The sequence below is a fragment of the Tursiops truncatus genome, chromosome X (genome assembly GCF_011762595.2).
Source record: "Tursiops truncatus isolate mTurTru1 chromosome X, mTurTru1.mat.Y, whole genome shotgun sequence".
Lineage (NCBI taxonomy): Eukaryota > Metazoa > Chordata > Mammalia > Artiodactyla > Delphinidae > Tursiops > Tursiops truncatus.
Genome location: NC_047055.1, coordinates 108,681,844 through 108,701,112, shown reverse-complemented (window position 1 = coordinate 108,701,112; position 19,269 = coordinate 108,681,844). Strand labels below are relative to the sequence as shown.

General features: G+C 35.9%; 1 protein-coding gene across 5 annotated transcripts in view; it reads left to right on the top strand.

Moving 5' to 3' along the window:
- The window catches only part of ZFX (zinc finger protein X-linked), a 57,614-nt gene extending 48,394 nt beyond the window's left edge, over window positions 1–9,220 (top strand). For 4 of the 5 annotated variants that reach the window (XM_073799223.1, XM_019927717.3, XM_019927719.3 and 1 more), the window contains exons 4-8: window positions 1,036–1,185; window positions 1,406–1,549; window positions 2,015–2,167; window positions 2,707–2,847; window positions 3,693–9,220. In XM_073799223.1, the coding sequence (XP_073655324.1) occupies window positions 1,036–1,185; window positions 1,406–1,549; window positions 2,015–2,167; window positions 2,707–2,847; window positions 3,693–4,876 (1,772 nt within the window). In that variant the 3' untranslated portion in view covers window positions 4,877–9,220. The remainder of the gene's footprint in view (window positions 1–1,035; window positions 1,186–1,405; window positions 1,550–2,014; window positions 2,168–2,706; window positions 2,848–3,692) is intronic. The other variant, XM_019927721.3, reaches the window with a different exon arrangement.
- The last annotated feature ends 10,049 nt before the right edge of the window (window positions 9,221–19,269 follow it).

Here is a 19,269-nt window from a genome sequence, read left to right as displayed (position 1 = left end):
ATCATTGATTCATCAGTATTCTGAGTGTCTGCTATCACCAGACTCTGTCTTAAAAGACTGAATAATTAAAATACAGATTCTGCTCTATCAGTGGGAAAGATGGAGGCAACACACCCCTAGTGACAGCACAGTGAATCGTATACTCTGCGAGAAACAAGCAAAAAGTTCTGTGATCACAGAGGGATAGGGACAGGTACTGGCTCTTAGAGCTTTTAGGGATGTTACCCTTGGACCTTAAGTTAATTAATTAAACATGCAGAAGAGAGATACTTTCTCTAATTTCCTTCCATTTCTTCCTCCAGTCATTCAGTCACCCATATCAGAAACCCCATGGTTATCCTTGGCTCCTTTTGTCATGTTCAGTTTTCCGTTGGGCACCAGGTTCTGCGATTTCAGTCCTAAGATACGACTCAAGTGTAGCCCTCTTCCCCATCCATACTACCTCTGTCCTAATTTTTGAGGCCTTGTCACCTGTTACCTGCATTATTGCAGTAGACTCAAAACTGATATCTCTGCTTTATGTTTTGATCCCTTTGAATCCACCTTTCTCAAGGCCAGCATGGTGTAGCAGAAATGGTGATCTGACCTTGTCACTGCTCTGCCTAAGAGTCTCCCACCACCTACAGCAGAAGTTCTCAAACTGCTGATCAGAATCCCTGGGGCAGGGTTCCTTTAAATCTGTCTATCAGGCCCCACCCCTGCTAATTCTGATTCTGTATAACTGCTTGGCGAGGGCCTGTGTTTTTAAGTTCCCTGAGAGGTTGTGACACCTGACCAGACTGAAAAACCTCCTGCCTACCAGGGTCAAGCATGAGCCCCTCTGCCTGGTTGTACAAAGCCCTCTGTGACCTGGCTTTAGCTTAGCAGTCAGCCACATTTCTCACCATGTGCTGCATGTGTACTTGTTTAGGTAAAATCATCCAATTTTATGTGAATCAAGTTAGAGATTATATTTGTAAAAAGGGCTTTTGAAAATGGTAACTTTTATTTAAATATCTGCTATTATTATTTGTCATGTATTTCCTGCCTTTTTAGTGGATGATGCTGGCAAAATAGAACACGATGGTTCCTCTGGGATGACCATGGATGCAGAGTCGGAAATCGATCCTTGTAAAGTGGATGGCACTTGCCCTGAAGTCATCAAGGTGTACATTTTTAAAGCTGACCCTGGAGAGGATGACTTAGGTAAGAGGAAACCTTCAGCATAGTATACCTCCTGATCAAACACTTCAACCTAATTATTTTTTGGTGGTTTAGACTGAGAATATTTGTAATCTTTTCTGAAGATAACATTTTAAGCAAGCGTTCCAATATAGCAGTAGAAAAGTATGTAAAATGTAGTAAGTGAAACAGGTGGAAATGAAGTCTTCACATAAATTCTTGGAGCCTTCATCTTGTCTGATAGGTGGCACTGTAGACATTGTGGAGAGTGAGCCTGAGAATGATCATGGAGTTGAACTACTTGATCAAAATAGCAGTATTCGTGTGCCAAGGGAAAAGATGGTTTATATGACTGTCAACGACTCTCAGCAAGAAGATGAAGATTTAAGTAAGTAGGTGGCCTTTTTGTGGGAGAGAATTTTATGTTCCTGTAGCTCTATTTTTTTTTCTTTTTTAAAAAAATATGGCCAGTATCTGAAGGAAACAAGTAGGATTATTGTAGAGATTATTATTCTGCTGTATTTCAAGGGAAGCATCAATGACTTATTATGTGTGCTTAGAATGTTGCTTTAAAAACAAATTAAGGAACTATATTCAGTATCCTGTAATAAACCATAATGGAAAAGAATATGGAAAATAAGATTATTAAAAAAGCACATCATGGGAAAAGCCAAGAAATGTAAGATTCATTCAGTAAATATTTATTGAGTGCTTACTACGTGAAAGCTATGTTCTAGGTATATAACATGTGAACCTTCTTTCTACTTGTCTATTAACTGAATTCAAGTGAAAATATCTTTTCCTGTGATCTCTGTAAACCTGGTCACACAAGTTTCTATAATTTTCTACTCAGATGTTGCAGAAATTGCAGACGAAGTTTATATGGAAGTGATTGTAGGAGAGGAGGATGCTGCTGCCGCAGCGGCAGCCGCTGCTGCACATGAACAGCAAATCGATGACAATGAAATCAAAACTTTCATGCCAATAGCATGGGCAGCAGCTTACGGTAAGTCGCGTTGCAGCTCTTGGGATTGAATTGGTTCTTGAACATGAATTCATGATTGAAAACGGTTTCTGTGGTCTTAGGTTTCAGAAATCTGAAATACCAGTACCCTGTAAGGGTTATTTGATTTGCATAAGAGTAGAGGAAGATTATAAAGTCTACTTTTTGTCTTTATTTTTAACAGGAATTTCCTTCATGTGTATATTACGTAGAAGGAAGTACTGCAAGAAGTACACAGGCTTTCAAGCTGAAACTTTTCATCTTGATTATATGTGGCCCATGACTTTACAATTTTGGGAGACAACAAGGGAGTCCATGGCCATGGGGCAAAATGCTGACATGTGTTTTTTAGATTTGGAAGCTAGGCATTTCCTATGGTCTTGCCATAATAAATGTGGTCATAAAACCCATTACCTAGAATGGGGAATTTCTGTCATTCATGAGTATCATGGCTAACTTTCGTTGTTATAGTTAATAAAGAGTCCCTAATTCTTTATAATTTATAATACTGTATAATTTTGTTTTTTAATGCGCATTGTTAGGTAATAATTCTGATGGAATTGAAAACCGGAATGGCACTGCAAGTGCCCTCTTGCACATAGATGAGTCTGCTGGGCTTGGCAGACTGGCTAAACAAAAACCAAAGAAAAGGAGAAGACCTGATTCCAGGCAGTACCAAACAGGTGAGGGCACATGAGTTCCACAGCGCAGCGTGCTTTGCGAGCTCTCAGATGAAACTCTAGTGTGTATCCCCAAAGGTGTTGTGATGACATTTTAGCTGCTAGACCACATAGAGCTTTTGTGTATTGAATTTGAAAATATAATTTTAAGAATTCAGTGATATTCATGAATGATTTCCTTGGATTAAAAAAAGAAAAAAGGGGGAGCGGGTAAAACATGGATGAAAAAATTCAAAACTCGGGTGATTTTTATGTGGATATGAGAAGAAATCCCTCAAAGATGTTGGAAGCGTTAACTTTTTTTAAAAACCAAATATATTTAAAGAATCTGATTATGTCAGCATAAAGCAGGAATACTTTACAGAGCAGCAAGGCAAGTACTTCAGTTCTTGTGACATATTCTTGTCTATTCTTGTATGCTGATTTGCATATTAAAATTCTGTAGACATATTTAAATTGACATAAGTTATATTGTTAGAATAACCAAAGCAGAAACTGTGATTATGAAACTTTGTTTTTATCAATAATTTCCCACCAATTTCTCAGTTGATACAGCTGCAGTCACTAGTTGGTAGAAGTTACATATATATTCATTTATTTTTTTTTAAACTGGAGGGAGTGAGGTTGGTACAGTCATACTGAATGGAGTTTCCAGACCAGGTTCTCTTTTTGATAAGGCTGCTGTATCTCTTATGTTGAAAAATTGTAAAAGGAATGATGCTAAGTAGCAAATAGCCTAACATAGGAGTACTTGCCCAATAATGTTCAGAACACATGCTTTAAATTCTTGAAGAAACCAAAACAGAACTTGGTTTGATCACTCATGCTCCTTTCTTTTCCTTCCTTAGCAATAATTATTGGCCCTGATGGACATCCCTTGACTGTCTATCCTTGCATGATTTGTGGGAAAAAGTTTAAGTCGAGAGGTTTTTTGAAAAGGCACATGAAAAACCATCCTGAACACCTTACCAAGAAGAAGTACCGCTGTACTGACTGTGATTACACTACCAACAAGAAGATAAGTTTACACAACCACCTGGAGAGCCACAAGCTGACCAGCAAGGCAGAGAAGGCCATCGAATGCGACGAATGTGGGAAGCATTTCTCTCACGCTGGGGCTTTGTTTACTCACAAAATGGTGCATAAGGAAAAAGGAGCCAACAAAATGCACAAGTGTAAATTCTGTGAATATGAGACAGCTGAACAAGGGTTGTTGAATCGCCACCTTTTGGCGGTCCACAGCAAGAACTTTCCTCATATATGTGTGGAGTGCGGTAAAGGTTTTCGTCACCCATCAGAGCTCAAAAAGCACATGCGAATCCATACTGGGGAGAAGCCGTACCAATGCCAGTACTGCGAATATAGGTCTGCAGACTCTTCTAACTTGAAAACGCATGTAAAAACTAAGCATAGTAAAGAGATGCCATTCAAGTGTGACATTTGTCTTCTGACTTTCTCAGATACCAAAGAGGTGCAGCAACATGCTCTTATCCACCAAGAAAGCAAAACACACCAGTGTTTGCACTGCGACCACAAGAGTTCGAACTCAAGCGATTTGAAACGACACATAATTTCAGTTCACACAAAGGACTACCCCCATAAGTGTGATATGTGTGATAAAGGCTTTCACAGGCCTTCAGAACTGAAGAAACATGTGGCTGCCCACAAGGGTAAAAAAATGCACCAGTGTAGACATTGTGACTTTAAGATTGCAGATCCATTCGTTCTAAGTCGCCATATTCTCTCAGTTCACACAAAAGATCTTCCGTTTAGGTGTAAGAGATGTAGAAAGGGATTTAGGCAACAGAATGAGCTTAAAAAGCATATGAAGACGCACAGTGGTAGAAAAGTATATCAGTGTGAGTACTGTGAGTATAGCACTACAGATGCCTCAGGCTTTAAACGGCACGTTATCTCCATTCATACGAAAGACTATCCCCACCGTTGTGAGTACTGCAAGAAAGGGTTCCGAAGACCTTCAGAAAAGAACCAGCACATAATGCGACATCATAAAGAAGTTGGCCTGCCCTAACAATACTTCTACAGACTTTTGTAGAGATGTTGGCCTTGAAGCAGAAAATTCATTTTAAAGCCACAGTCTCGTTCACATACAATACTGTATATTGATTTATGCTGTGTACAAATAGAATTATTGCTTCTAGTTGACTTTTTTTTTTTTTACCATTTGTTCAGTAGTGTGTTCTGAATTCTATTCAGTTTGTTTAATAAATGGGGAAAAGCAGCAGCAAGTTGCAGCAACAAGCAAGTTGCAGCAACAAGCAAGTTGCAGCAGCAAGCTTTTAATAAAGTAATCCCTGATTCTATACTGAGTTTTTCTATCTTAGAAGTTTTATATTTATTTAAATATTTACCTTGCTTACCTTGATGGTACTCTTCTAAGACCATTTAACTTAAGGTAATTTTAGATTGGTAACTCTGAAAGTACTCATGTTGACTTATTTTTTTTTCCCATAAATTTCTCACAATAAAATCGTCAGAGACATCTACTAATATAAATGGGAGATTTTATGGTCAGGTCTAATTATCCTAACATGGGAGTCATTTACTCATCTTGTTTTAATATTTTCAGACCACATGACAAAGTTTCCATTTGAGCTTTTGTGTCCCTGGCATCGCTGAGTAAAGAGCAGTGGCTGGGTTTGTGTTTACCTTTCGTTTTGTTCAGATAAAATATACTTTTGGGGGTGCTTTCTTTGGAGTATTTACATCTTTTGTCAGCATAGCAAACTTTTAGAAAACTTTATTGAAAAATTTTGCTTGATCCTGTTGTATTTTGTCTTTGCTGCTTTGTGTTGGAATGGTTGTGTGCTACAGATGAGACTTAATGAGGACTGCATTTGGAATCTCCTAGAGGTAATTCGTGGCTTGTAGGATCTTTTGCAACTTTATATATGTAAATGTACCCTGACTTATGTATATGCACATATATATAACATGTATCTGTGTGTATTGCTTATTTTACATATTTATACACACAACCCCAAGTAGTAGTTGTTGAAAATCTATAATGAAAAGTATTAAATTTACAATAACATGAAAGATGCAGGGATGCATGAGAGAGCATTTGGTAAATCATGCTCTTTGGAGAGACTACTCAGGTGAAGAATTAGAAGGAAAATAAGGACACTAGTATTTTTAAAGAGTAAAGGTATTTTCTTTTAAATATCTTTGGTAACTGAAAAATAGAAGTTAAGATGTTTCTAGATAGAATGTTTTCATATAACTTCAGCTCCATGCCTTTATATTTTTCAGAAAAGCTAATGAGAATCCAGACATAACTTCCTCAGTTCTCTCTGAGAAGCCCATGAAGGGATTCTGTGTCCCCAAGTGAGGGGACTAAGGAAGTAGTTGCTCCATGTACCACAGAATGGGTGCTAATTACGACTTACACTGGGCAAGTTCAGCCTGCTCTGTTACTTCTTCGTTACAGCTGGCAACCTTTCAAAACCTTAACTCTCAAGCTGGCTTTGATTAGAAGATAAAGGTGTGTGTTTTAAGTGCATGAGGAAAATCTGAGGCCTTATTTGGAACGTCACCAAGTCTTTCACAGTTTCGTTTTTCTTTGAAAGTTAACACTTTTTAACAGAGAGTTCTGAATCAGAGTCATAAATTCATAAAGTGAACTTGGTTAGTTAGAATTTGGTTATGTTAAGATGAATCTTGGAGAACTGAAAACAGGTTTTGGGATCCCTTAAATTGGCTATCGGCACATGAGTATCTGGTACATCATGGGAGATTTTGGAGTTTTCTCCCCACTTGTGCTGCCTTGCCAGTTCATCATGGTGTTCCATCCCCTTTGTGCTATTAGGTTTTTAGCTTTCATCTTTCTCTTTGCTGTTGATATTTGTATGCAAGAGTTATATTTATAGGGTGAGAAATCTAATATTTGGTGTGTGGCAAGCCTCTGAAGTGCTAGGTTGATTTAGTCCAGTTCTGAATCAAGTGCTTTAGGCTGGTATAACTCCATCCTGAATGCCAGTCAAAGCCAAGGCATAGGGAATGCCTGTGCCCTCTTGGCCCCCATAATGTGCTTTTTTTTTTTTTTAGAGTAACTTAACCATCGTGTGATTCATTGCCCTGCAGTACTATTGAAAGCTCTGTCTGTTTTTTTGTGAGAACCTTTAAAATCTCCCTTAATTTTTATTTTTCCCAGAAATAATGTAAAAGAAAACAATTAAACGAAATTGGAAATTTATTGATTTTAAAACATCCGTAAAAATTAATACAGAAAATATCAATTGGTCATGTATATTTTTTTAAATAAACTGAAAGATAAAGAACACAACAATTTACACACTTTATATTTCTCTTACATGGTCTGGAATCATACACAGTTCTTTTCTTTAAAGCACAATATTGAAACCTTTAAAAGGTATTTAAGGGTTTGGTCAAGTGAATATGGTAAGGTGTATTTGTCTGTATAAAGAGAAAAAAAACAGTAGTCATTGTTATGAACTGACATTAGTTACAACCTAGTTTTAATTCTTAAAACAATTTTGATTAGCAAAGCTAAAAAAAATGGTTGTTTCAGTTAAATGTTTTAAAGAGGTACAGATTTTTACAAGGACATAATATAAGTTATTGTTCTGTAGAAATATCCTTAAATATTGTATGTCCCTCCCTCTGTACACTTTGTAAAAAAGGTAAAATACATAAAAAGAAAATCATATAGGGATGTGTGACATTATTGTAATTGTGTACTTGAGAATAACGTGCAAAAATAAAAATCAGAATATTTTCCTGTTAATGTTTAGTCTATTTGATACCAGTACTAAGTTAATGCTTTTTCTTAAGAAAAAAATATGTACAGTTTTTGTAAACCTAATAAACATCAAAAGCAGTGGATTATTTTCATTTCCCCATTTCTTAATTCCTTATATGCAGCAGTGGAATGCGAAATGCTTGATCGCTTTGAATTTTGTGACTTGGATTTAAATACTAATAATATTTCAGTGCTGCGAATTTGCAAGTAACATTTCAGAGAAGTTAAGAGGTGATTGGTGAGTCCTTTGATGAGCATGTCCTTGAAATTCATTTTTTCTTTTATCTTCATAAAGGATTTGTTTTATTAGCATCTCTAATTCCCCTGAGATAAATTTTCCCATGCATAAAGTGGTTTTTGAGAGCACTTATTTCAGCATCAGTCCACAGCCCAGCCCCACAGCAGAAGCCCTGCCCTAGAGTTACCCCTTTGTGCCCAGTTTGGAGGGCTTTAGTAGACGCTAACATACTAGAGAATGATCATTGTTATAATAAAAATTGGAAGTTAGGTAAAAGTTATCAGGACTCAGAAGAAAATAAGGAAATAGATTTGAGTCATCTTTGATTTTTAAAGATGAGATCCTACAGTTATTTAACTGTTGGAACAAGTGTTTCCCTAATAGTTGAAACACTAAATAATCAAAATTTGAGGTAAACGATCAAGAAAACATGGTGAATGTCACTGTCCAGAGCCATAAAGAAGGCAAAACCACACCATGCTGAAAAACTTAATTGTAGTAAAACACCTGACAGATAACATCTTGCTGGTCTGTGATGCCAACCAGTCAGATAGTGTACTGCTCAGTACTCTGGGAATCTCAGTATTAACAATTTCCTTTATTTCTCACAAATTCTAGGATTCATGGAAGGAAAAGCTTGACCAGTTGAAATCTTGAAAGGGCGATAGTTCAGGGCAGTGGTTTTCAAAGCCTGGCAGCAGCGGCAGCATTATAATCACCTGGACTTTGTTAAAGATGCAAATTCTCAGCCCCACCTCAGACTCACTGAATCAGAAACTGGGTGTGGGACCCAGTGATCTGTGTCTTTACACCTCCTCCAAGTGACTCTGATGCATGCTCAAGTTTGGGAAGCGCTGTTTTAGAGCACTTGAGGAACTTAAAAAATTACTGGTGCATTCATTTTGTGTAGTAGACAAGACACACATACACACACACACACACGCACCCAAACCCCAGAAGGAAGCAGTGATGGTGAAATGGGACTCAGTTTATACCTTCACTTTCATATCACTTTAGTCCTTTTGAAATGTGAGCCTGTCAGCCAATACATATATCTTTTAGTACACATGTAAATAGCCTGTATGTATTTCATAAATCTTGTATGACCTCCCCAAAGTTACATTCCCCAAAGGTAAATAGAATTCGGAGGAAGATTCACCAAGTAAAAAAGAAGGACTGAAAAGTGTGTGTTGAATTGGCCCAACATTACTTAAGTAATTCATATCTGAAAAACTATTTTGCCACATTCTGCAGCTGTTTAGATAAGGTCAAAATTAAGTTTGCCCTTTTGGATTTTGTTTTATCTTTTGTGTATGTATTGTTTGCCTTTTTCATAAAACAATTCTTGGATTTGTTATATATTGTTCCTGTTATTTTTGACATCTTTGCTATTGTAAATAAATTCCTATTTTGTTTTAAGTTACCCTAGTGGAGTGTTGGCTATAGACAAGGCATACACACACACACACATACATGGACATGAGGCTTAAATCACACAGTTAATAAATCCCCAACACGGTATAAGCTGGAAGTGATGTGACCACTTCAGTAGTTCAGCACTTCTAGCACCAATGAAAGTATCACTGTTGCACGTAGATATAGCATCTGCACCTGCTCGGACTTTAGAATCATTTCAATGGCCCCTGAGATGGAAATTCTTAGTCAACCAAGTTTGAAGTCAAAGTAAAAAATCAAGAATTATTTTCCTTTACTTGGTTTTTCCTATTCTCTTGGTCTCTTGTGTTACTTGTGTTGCTGATATTGGTGAACACAAGGGATTTGGCGTTGTAGTGACGTGCTGGTGTTGTAAAGCCACTAGGATAGTTGGCTACAGAAAACCTGCATAGGACTTTTAGATGGCGTTTATTCATTCGTGATGTGAACTACTACAGAAATATCTAAACACATTGATGAAAACGGAATAGTTAACTAGACCTATATTATTTTACTTTTCAAGAGAGGCCAATTTCTGCTTTTCCTTCATGCTTGTGTTTGGCTTTAAATGCAGAGCCCATTTCCTTTTGCCTGAACTTTGAAATAAGGGGAGGTATTCCAAAGCCATCTGATGGGGTTTGGAAGGTTCTAATCACATCCGTCCTCCTCTCTGGTTTCTAACCACATTGAAAATAGACATAAGAGGAAACCACCCACTGGGTGTGTGACTTCATATAGTAAAGCTGGATTGAGAGACCCAGAGGCCGAATTTCCCTAGGAGGGAAATGGATTTCCAGTCTAGGCCCTGACTGATGCAGCCAGTCACAAAGGTGTGGGGCCCACCTTACCCTCTGTGAGCTATAGAGAGACTGCTTGGCCTCCTACCAGAGAAGTGGAGCAAACGGGATCGAAGGGTTGCAGCATCCTCCCCAGCCCTCCCGGGGGAGGCAGAGGAGAGGTCCCTTATGCCGTTCTCATTTTAAAAAAAAAAAAAAAAAAAAGGGTTAGTCCAATTCTGGGTTACCCTCTGGCATTGGCCCACTAGCAGAGGTCTTTACCTTTGGCCTTGCATATTCGTGTCTGTTTTCCTCCTCTCGAGGTGGTGGTTGTGACAGACTTTCAAAGGTGTAGTTCCTGTTTCTCCCAGGGTAGTATGCTTCAGTTTTTCTTCAGAAAAAGCAACTTCTAAAGGGCAAATTTATTTAACTATACAAAGATGGAAATCTTGCAAGTTATTTTTATTGCATATTTTCATAACAAAATTTGGAAAAATGATGATCTGCGATGCCACTTTGCTTTATTAAGGGGCTTGTTCATCTCTGTTCTCTCCCAATCTTAGTCCATACACATAAATCTTCTATGTGTCTTGTAACCACAGCATTGATTCTATTCTATGTTCAGCAATTTTCAGACATCAAGTATTTCTGAAACTGTTGTTTGACTTAAAATTTTTTTTAATTCACATTCTTTTTGGAGAGAATATGGAAAGTTCAGGATGATACAGAGAAGAAAGTAAAATGCCTTCCCCTCTTATCCCATTACCCAGAACATTATTATCCTTTAAAAAATATCTTGACTGAGTTTTATTAGATTTTTCAGTTGTAAAATACGTTATTGTAACATGCTGTACAATACAAAATAAGTATAAAGACAACTTAATGATCTCATCCCTACACTTCCTTCAAGCTGACTTCCTTGAGGTAATCATAGTTAACAGACTGTATGCCTTCCCTTCATGCTCATACAAAACTGTACAAAGATAGATACGTAAAGAGAGCAAGAGGACGTTTGGAGGAATGTAAATTTTTTTGACAAAAATGAGATTATGCATCTTTGCAAGTCACTTAATATATCGTATCCATCCCTTTGGGAAAGTAGACCAAGCTCTATCTCTTTAATAGGTGAAAAACTTGGCCAGAGATTGTACCCATCATAATATAGTCAACCTAGATACTGTTAGAGAAGAGAAAAATCTATTGATCTTTATATACTTTTCATGCACCCAGCTACTTTACCACGTAATCTTCCCAATTCTAATTCGCTTTAGTAGTCTTTTGAATTTCTGTGTGTGCAGTCATATTGCAAAAAGATGTCAATTATTTCCATTTTCTATTTTAGGTTAGCTAGAACTTCTAAAACAATGCTGAATAGTATATATTATAGCAGGCATTTCTGTTACTCCTGCCTTTTTTTCCCTTTTTAAAATTTTTAAATTAAGATAATTGACATATTACATTGTATTAGTTTTAACTCCTGCTTTTAATGGCAATATTTCAGCACTTAACCGCTTAGTATAATGTTGGTTTTGGAAAAGTAGTGTTTACCAAGGTTAGTTTCCTTCCACTATTATTTTACTTAGAGATTTTATTAGGAACGACTAATTAATATTATCAACTGTCTTTTAGCGACCTATTGATATAATTACTTGATTTTGTTGATGTAATGAAGTATACTGAATTACATGGATGGGTTTTCTAAAGTTAAACCATATTTGCATTTCCAGGATAAAATCATGCTACTTAGGTAATGTTTATTGTTCTTTAAATATATATATATGTATGTGTATATATATATATATATATATATATATATATAAATTTATTTATTTGGCTGTGCCAGGTCTTGGTTGTGGCATGTAGGATCTAGTTCCCTGACCAGAGATCGAACCTGGGCCCCCTGCACTGGGAGCACGGAGTCTTATCCACTGGACCACCAGGGAAATCCCAGTTCTTTAAATATATTGTTGCTTAAATAGACTAATATTTTATTTAGAATTTTTGTATCTATGTTCATAATTCTGGTGTTCTCTTGTTTTGTACAAGGTTTGACTATCAATGTAAAGCTAAGTCCATAAGATAAACTTGGAAACTTTTCCATAATCTGGAATGGTTTAAAAACCAGGGGCATTAAAAAAAAAAGAATTAAAAAAAAACCAGAGGCATTATCTGACTTTTGAGGATTAGATAGAACTCAGTTGTGAAAGCGTTCGGGTCTGATGCCTCTTTGTAAATGGTAAGTTTTTACTTTAACGACCTCTTCTACACTAATTGGTCCACCAGCTTTCCTTCTTAAATAAATTTTCGTATCTATATTTCCCTTGGAAATCATCCATTTCTTCTAGTCAAACATTAATGTGCATTCACGTCACCTAGGGGAGGTTGTGAAAATGCTAATTCTGATTCCGTGGGCTTGATGTGGGGTCCAAGATACTGCATTTCTTGCAAGCTCCCTGGAGATGGTGATGCTGGTTCATGGACCATATGGTCCAAGCCCTCTAAGAATTCAGTGGTTTTCAATTTTGATCGAACATCAGAATCACATGAGGCAGCCTTTGACCTACCCAGTGCCCAGGCCACACCCCAGACCAACTAAATTAGAATCTCTGGGAGGGACTTAGGCATCAGTAATTTTCCAAGTTGCCCAAGTGATGACAATGTGTGGCCAAGGTTGAGAACCACTTTCCTAGATTTTCTATTTATTGCCATAAAGATGCACAAAATGTTCTCATAATTATTTTATTCTCTTGCATTTCTGGTGATACCTCCTTTCTCATCCTGAATGTTGTATATTTTTTCTCTCAGTTTTCTTTAAACAGGCTTCCATAGGTTTGGCTGTTTCATAGATAATATCAAAGAAACAGCTCTTAATTTTATTTATTCTTTATATTTTTTGGTTTTATATTTAATCAATTTCCTCTTGCATTGTTATTAATTTTTCCTATTTTCTTGTTTATTTTGTTATCTAGTTAAAATGTCTTATGTTTCATACTTCATTTATTGTCATTTCTTTTCAAACGAACTCCTTGAAAGCTGCATTTCCTCTGGTGTACAATCTTAGCTATGTCCATTACATACGAATTTTTCTTTTTCATAGCTTTCTAGATAGTTCTACATATCACTTTTTATTTCTTCTTTACAATAGTGTTTAACTTCCGAGTAGTAAAAGTTTTTTTATTAATCTCTTTAGTGTTGATCTCTAGTTTTATTGGTTTGGGTTCATAGTATAGCCTGTATATCCTCTACATTTTTTGGAATTTTATAGTTTTCTTTTTAGACAAGGCATAATAAGATTTTTTTGGGGGGGGGGAATAGAATACAGGCATATTAGTATAATGTATATTTTTCCATTACTGATATAAATTTATAGATAAAATTGAGCTTATAGATTATATTTTCAAATCTATATTCTTGCTACTTTTTGACTACCTGATTTTTATTATTTATTTTGAATTTTATTTTATTCATTTGTTTTTTATACAGCAGGTTCTTATTAGTTATCTATTTTATACATACTAGTGTATACATGTCAATCCCAATCTCCCAATTCATCCCACCACCACCCCTGCTGCTTCCCCCCCTTGGTGTCCATGCATTTGTTCTCTACATCTGTATCTCTGTTGCTGCCTTGCAAACCAGTTCAACTGTACCATTTTTCTAGATTCCACGTATATGCATTAATATACGATATTTGTTTTTCTCTTTCTGACTTCACTCTGTATGACAGTCACTAGGTCTATCCACGTCTCTACAAATGACCCAGTTTCATCCCTTTTTATGGCTGAGTAATATTCCATTGTATATATGCGCCACATCTTCTTTATCTATTCATCCGTCAGTGGGCATTTAGGTTGCTTCCATGACATGGCTACTGTAAATAGTGCTGCAGTGAACATTGGGGTGCATGTGTCTTTGTGAGTTATGGTTTTCTCTGGGTATATGCCCAGTAGTGGGATTGCTGGGTCATGTGGTAATTCTCTTTTTAGTTTTTTAAGGAACCTACATACTGTTCTCCATAGTGGCTGTATCAATCTACATTCCCACCAACAGTGCCAAGAGGGTTCCCTTTTCTCCACACCCTCTCCAGCATTTGTTGCTTGTAGATTTTCTGATGATGCCCATTCTAACTGGTGTGAGGTGATACCTCATTGTAGTTTTGATTTGCATTTCTCTAATAATTAGTGATGTTGAGCAGCTTTTCATGTGCCTCTTGGCCATCAGTATATCTTCTTTGGATTTTTCTTTCAGTGACCTGCTTATTTATATCCTTTTTAAATTTCTGAAAAAATATTAAAATCTCCCATCATATTGGTGTTTTATTCAGTTTCCTTGTATTTCAAGTTTTGCATTACGTATTTGGCATCTGTAGATTTTTGTTACATAGATACATGACATTTCTTCATGACTGTACAGAGCATCAATTTTTGTCCTCTTTAACGTTTGATCTTGAATTCTGTTTTGTCTGATACGTGTTTCCTATTTCAAAAATCCTTTTTTATCGCTTATATTACAAATCCTCAGTCACGCTATCATAATCTATTTATATGTAAGTGTACATTGCAGGATTCATTGCTACTGTTGTTTCTTATTCATCTTTCCCCATTTGACATCTCTGTGCTGAATAAATTGTCATTTGATTGACACATACCAAATGTTTGTTCCCTCATGTCTGGTATGTGGGTGTATTATATTCTTTCTGAGGCCTTGACTACCCCAAAATATCTACTTTTTCCTTCCCAACTGAGACAAATGCTATCTTAGTTGGGAGGTATAAACTTTTGGTCACAGTCCCTTAGTTGGGAGGTATAAACTTTTCACAGTTAGTAGATGTTGTTTCACTGGTTCTCTTTTGTGTATGTTGCCTCTTCCTTTGTTTCCTAAAGTTTATATGGTTTTTTAAAAATCTGTGGAATTCAGAAATGTCATTACAATATCTATATCTATATCTATATATATATAGTTGTGTGTGTGTGTGTGTGTGTGTGTGTGTGTGTGGTGTTTTAATCATGTCTGGAAGTTATTTATTGAGCCTTTTCTTGCTGATGGGTCAAGTCTTTCTTTAGCTGAAGGAAATTTCCATATATTATGTGTATAATTATTACTTCTCTGACTGGCATTTTGCTTCTGTGAGTATTCGTATCTTTCACATATAAGATCTTCTGGATTTGTCTTATGGTCATAAAATGGCGCCTAGAAGAAAGAATCTCTTTAATTCCACATCCCACCATGTGATTATTATTGTACTGAAAACTTTAAATGTTTGAAACCTATGTCTCTTGAAGAAAGAAGCTAGAGAGTGGTAATGTTTGTAAATGTGTAGCTTGTCCTCATGGACTAACAGTGCTTCTGAGTTATTTTTATCTAGTAGGAGGAACTTCAGTCAGAAGTTTCCTGCCATAAAATACCAGCAGTCTGGGTACACCTTTTGCCTCAACTTTAAATAAAGAAGCATGTGAAAAGATCTTAATTAAATGCTTAGCACATAGTGCTGGATAAGAGTTCCCCATATCCTTTCTCAGTATGTTATAAATCTTGTTAAGCTAGCAAGAATGAGAGCATTTAATTGTCACAGACATTGCCATTATTTCTGAATATTTTTTCTCACATTATTCAAATGTAACATGCAGTGCCAAGCTTTGTTTCAAAATGAACCCATTTACACTCTCACCAGTAAAATAAGAAAATATTAAGTTTTGGTGACAATGTGTATGAGAAGTCCCATTGCTACACTTTCTCACCAAAGCATATTTTCAGACTTTTAAGTCTTGCCAACTTTGTGTGTGTAAAAAAAATTACATTGAGGCTTTAACATATCCCTAAATATGAATAATGTTGAGCATCTTTTCACATGCTTATTGATCATTCATGTTACCTCTTCTGTGAAAGCCGGTATGGATCTTTTTTTGCCCATTTTTCTGTTGGATTGTTTGCCTTTTCCTTGTTGATCCATACACATTCTTTATATATTCTTGATATTAGTCCTTTGTCAGCTATGTGTCATTTAGCAATCCCTGCAAATATCTTCTCTTGCTCTGTGGCTTGCCATTTTACTCTTTCTATTGTTTTGTTTAATGAACATAGGTCTTCATCTTAAAGAACTAAAACTGAAATATTTTCATTTTGTTTAGTGCTTCATGTGTCTTAGGAAAGCCTTCCCTTTCCTACAGTAATGAAGATACTCTCTGACGTTACTTTGAAAAGCTTTAAAGTTTGACTCATCACAACTAAGTCTTTAATCCACAGAATCAGTTTTAGGATATGTATGAGTTAGGCATCCAATTTAAGTTTTTTCAATTTCGAATTGATACAAGTTCAGCTCTTTATTGAAAACCAATACTGTCTCCACTGATTTTCAGAGCCAACTCTGTAATATGGAAAATATTCCTACATATGTGGGTCTGCTTCTGGGTTCTCTGTTTTGTTCCATTTGTCATTTGTCTTTTTCTGCAACTCTACCACACTGTTTGAATTACTATAGTTTTAAAAAACATCTTAAGATATAATTCACGTACTATAAAATCCAGCCATTTAAAATATACAATTCCATGCTTTTAGTATAATCAAAGAGTTGTGCAACCATCACCATGATCTAAGTTTAGAATATTTCATCACCCCAAAAGGAGTCTTGTACCCACTAGCAGTTATTCTCTGGTCCCCCTCTCCTCCCAGCCTCTGGCAACCAGTGGTCCATTTTCAGTGTCTGTAGATTTGCTATTCTGGTCATTTCAAATAAATGGAATCATATGACATGTGCTCTTTTTGGCTGGCTTCTTTCATTTAGCATAATGTTTTCAAGGGTCATCCGTATTGTGGCATGTGTCAGTAATTCATTCTTTTTTTATGACAGAATAATATTCCATTGTATGGATATACAACATTCTGTTTATCCATTAATCAGTTAATGGACATTTGAGTTGTTCCACTTTGGGGCTATTATTTTTTTAATTTTATTGAAGTATAGTTGATTTACAATGTGTTAATTTCTGCTGTACAGCAAAGTGATTCAGTTATGCATATATATACATTCTTTTTCATATTCTTTTCCATTATAGTTTATCACAGGATACTGAATATAGTTCCCTGTGCTATACAGTAGGACCTTGTTGTTTATCCATTCTATATATAAGTTTGCATCTGTTAATCCCAAACTTGCAATCCATCCCCACCACCCTCCCTCCCCCTTGGCAACCACAAGTCTGTTCTCTATGTCTGTGAGTCTGTTTTGTTCATTTATGTTATAGTTTAGATTCCACATATAAGTGATATCATATGGTATTTGTCTTTCTCTTTCTGACTTACTACATTTTGGCTATTATGAATAATGCTGTTATAAGCATTTGTGTACAAGTTTTTGCATGTATGTGTATTTTCATTTCTCTTGGGTATATATACTTAGGAGTGGAATTGCTGGGTCATATGATAATTCTATGTTTAACATTGTGAGCAACTGCCAGACTATTTTCCAAAGCAGCTGCAGGAGTTCACATTCCCATCAGTAGCATACGAGGGTGCCAATTTCTCTATATTCTTGCCAACACTTGTTATTGACTGTCTTTTTGATTATAGTCATCCTAATGGATGTGAAATTTTATCTCATTGTGGTTTTGATTTGCGTTTCCCTAATGACTAAGGATGTTGAACATTTTTTCATATGCTTGCTTTCCATTTGTATATCTTCTTTGGAGAAATGTCTATTAAATCCTTCACCCATTTTAAATTGGGTTATCTGTCTTTTTGTTATTGAGTTGAAAGAGTTCTTTATGTATTCTGGATACCAGTCCCATGACTTATATAGTTTAAGAATAATTCTTATATTTCTTAGGGCAAGTCTACCCATTTTATTCTTCTTCAAGTGTGTCTTGGCTTTCTTGGTTCTTTGCAATGCCCATATACTATAAAGTTTGGGGGCTTATTATGTGCTTACAAATGTATCATTCTTAACATTTTCCTTTTAAAAAAATATTTTTACTTATAAACTTATGGTGTCCTCATGTTTTAAAATTAATCTCTTGTAAGCAGTATATAAGCAAATTTTTAAAAATTCAATACAATTTTAGTCTTGTTAACTGTAATTGTTTTAATGTAATCAGTGATATATATTTGATACTTGTCTAACCTGCTGTATATTTTCTTCATTTTTATTATAAAAAATTTCAAGCGTAAACAAAAGCAGTCAGAATAGGATAATAGCCCCCCACTTACGCATTATCCAGATTCAATAATTATCACTATCTTGCCAGTCTCCTTTCATCTATACCTCCCATCCCATTTTATGCTGTATTGTTTTAAAGCAAATCCTAGATATCATGTAGTTTCACTGATAAATACCCAAGTATGCTTCTCAAACAGATGGCATTAAAATAATATAACTACTACACCATCATCAGATGTAGAAACATTTACAATAATTGCTTATCATATATTATCCAATCCATATCCAAATTTCCCTAATTGACTCTTATTCAAATAACAGAAATTTGCTGAGTACTGCCGTATCTCCTAACTAGTTTGGGATATTAGCCAAGTTAAAATCAATAAGTGCTATAAACCACTTTATGTTGTTCTTGTCAGATTTCACCACCAGGGTCATAGATGATCTGTGTGTGGAATGTATACACAGCTTGTGTAGAAAGGTTTGAATTAGCTTACAGCTTAAACCAACCCAAGCAAGCCAAGTGGAGACTGAGTCCAAGTATGGACTCAGGAAGAGTGGATACCTTCATGCTTCGAGAGTCACAGATTACTATCTACAACTTGACCCTGAACTTGTGGTAAGCATTCCTGGCAGCAAATGCAAAAACAACAAATGTTGTATACAGCCATTAAAAAAAAAAAAAAGTTCTTCACCCACTCACCCACCCGATTTTATGGAATTAATTTTTCAGAGAAATCAGGTCATTTGTTATATGGAATGTCTCACAGACTACATTTGGCTGGTTGCTTCCTCTGGATGTCATTTAACTTGTTCTTCTGTTGCTCTTATTTCTTGTAAATGGGTAGTTAGATCTGAAGCCTTGATTAGATTCATATTCATTTTTTTGGCAAGAATACTTAATAGGTGGTGCTGTGTGCTTCACATTGCATCACATTCTTGGGCACATAAGATCTGGTTTTCCCACTTTTAGTGATTATTGAGTAAATTTAGATGCATATTTACCTTTCATCTATTTAATTGCTTTAATTTGGATTTGTTG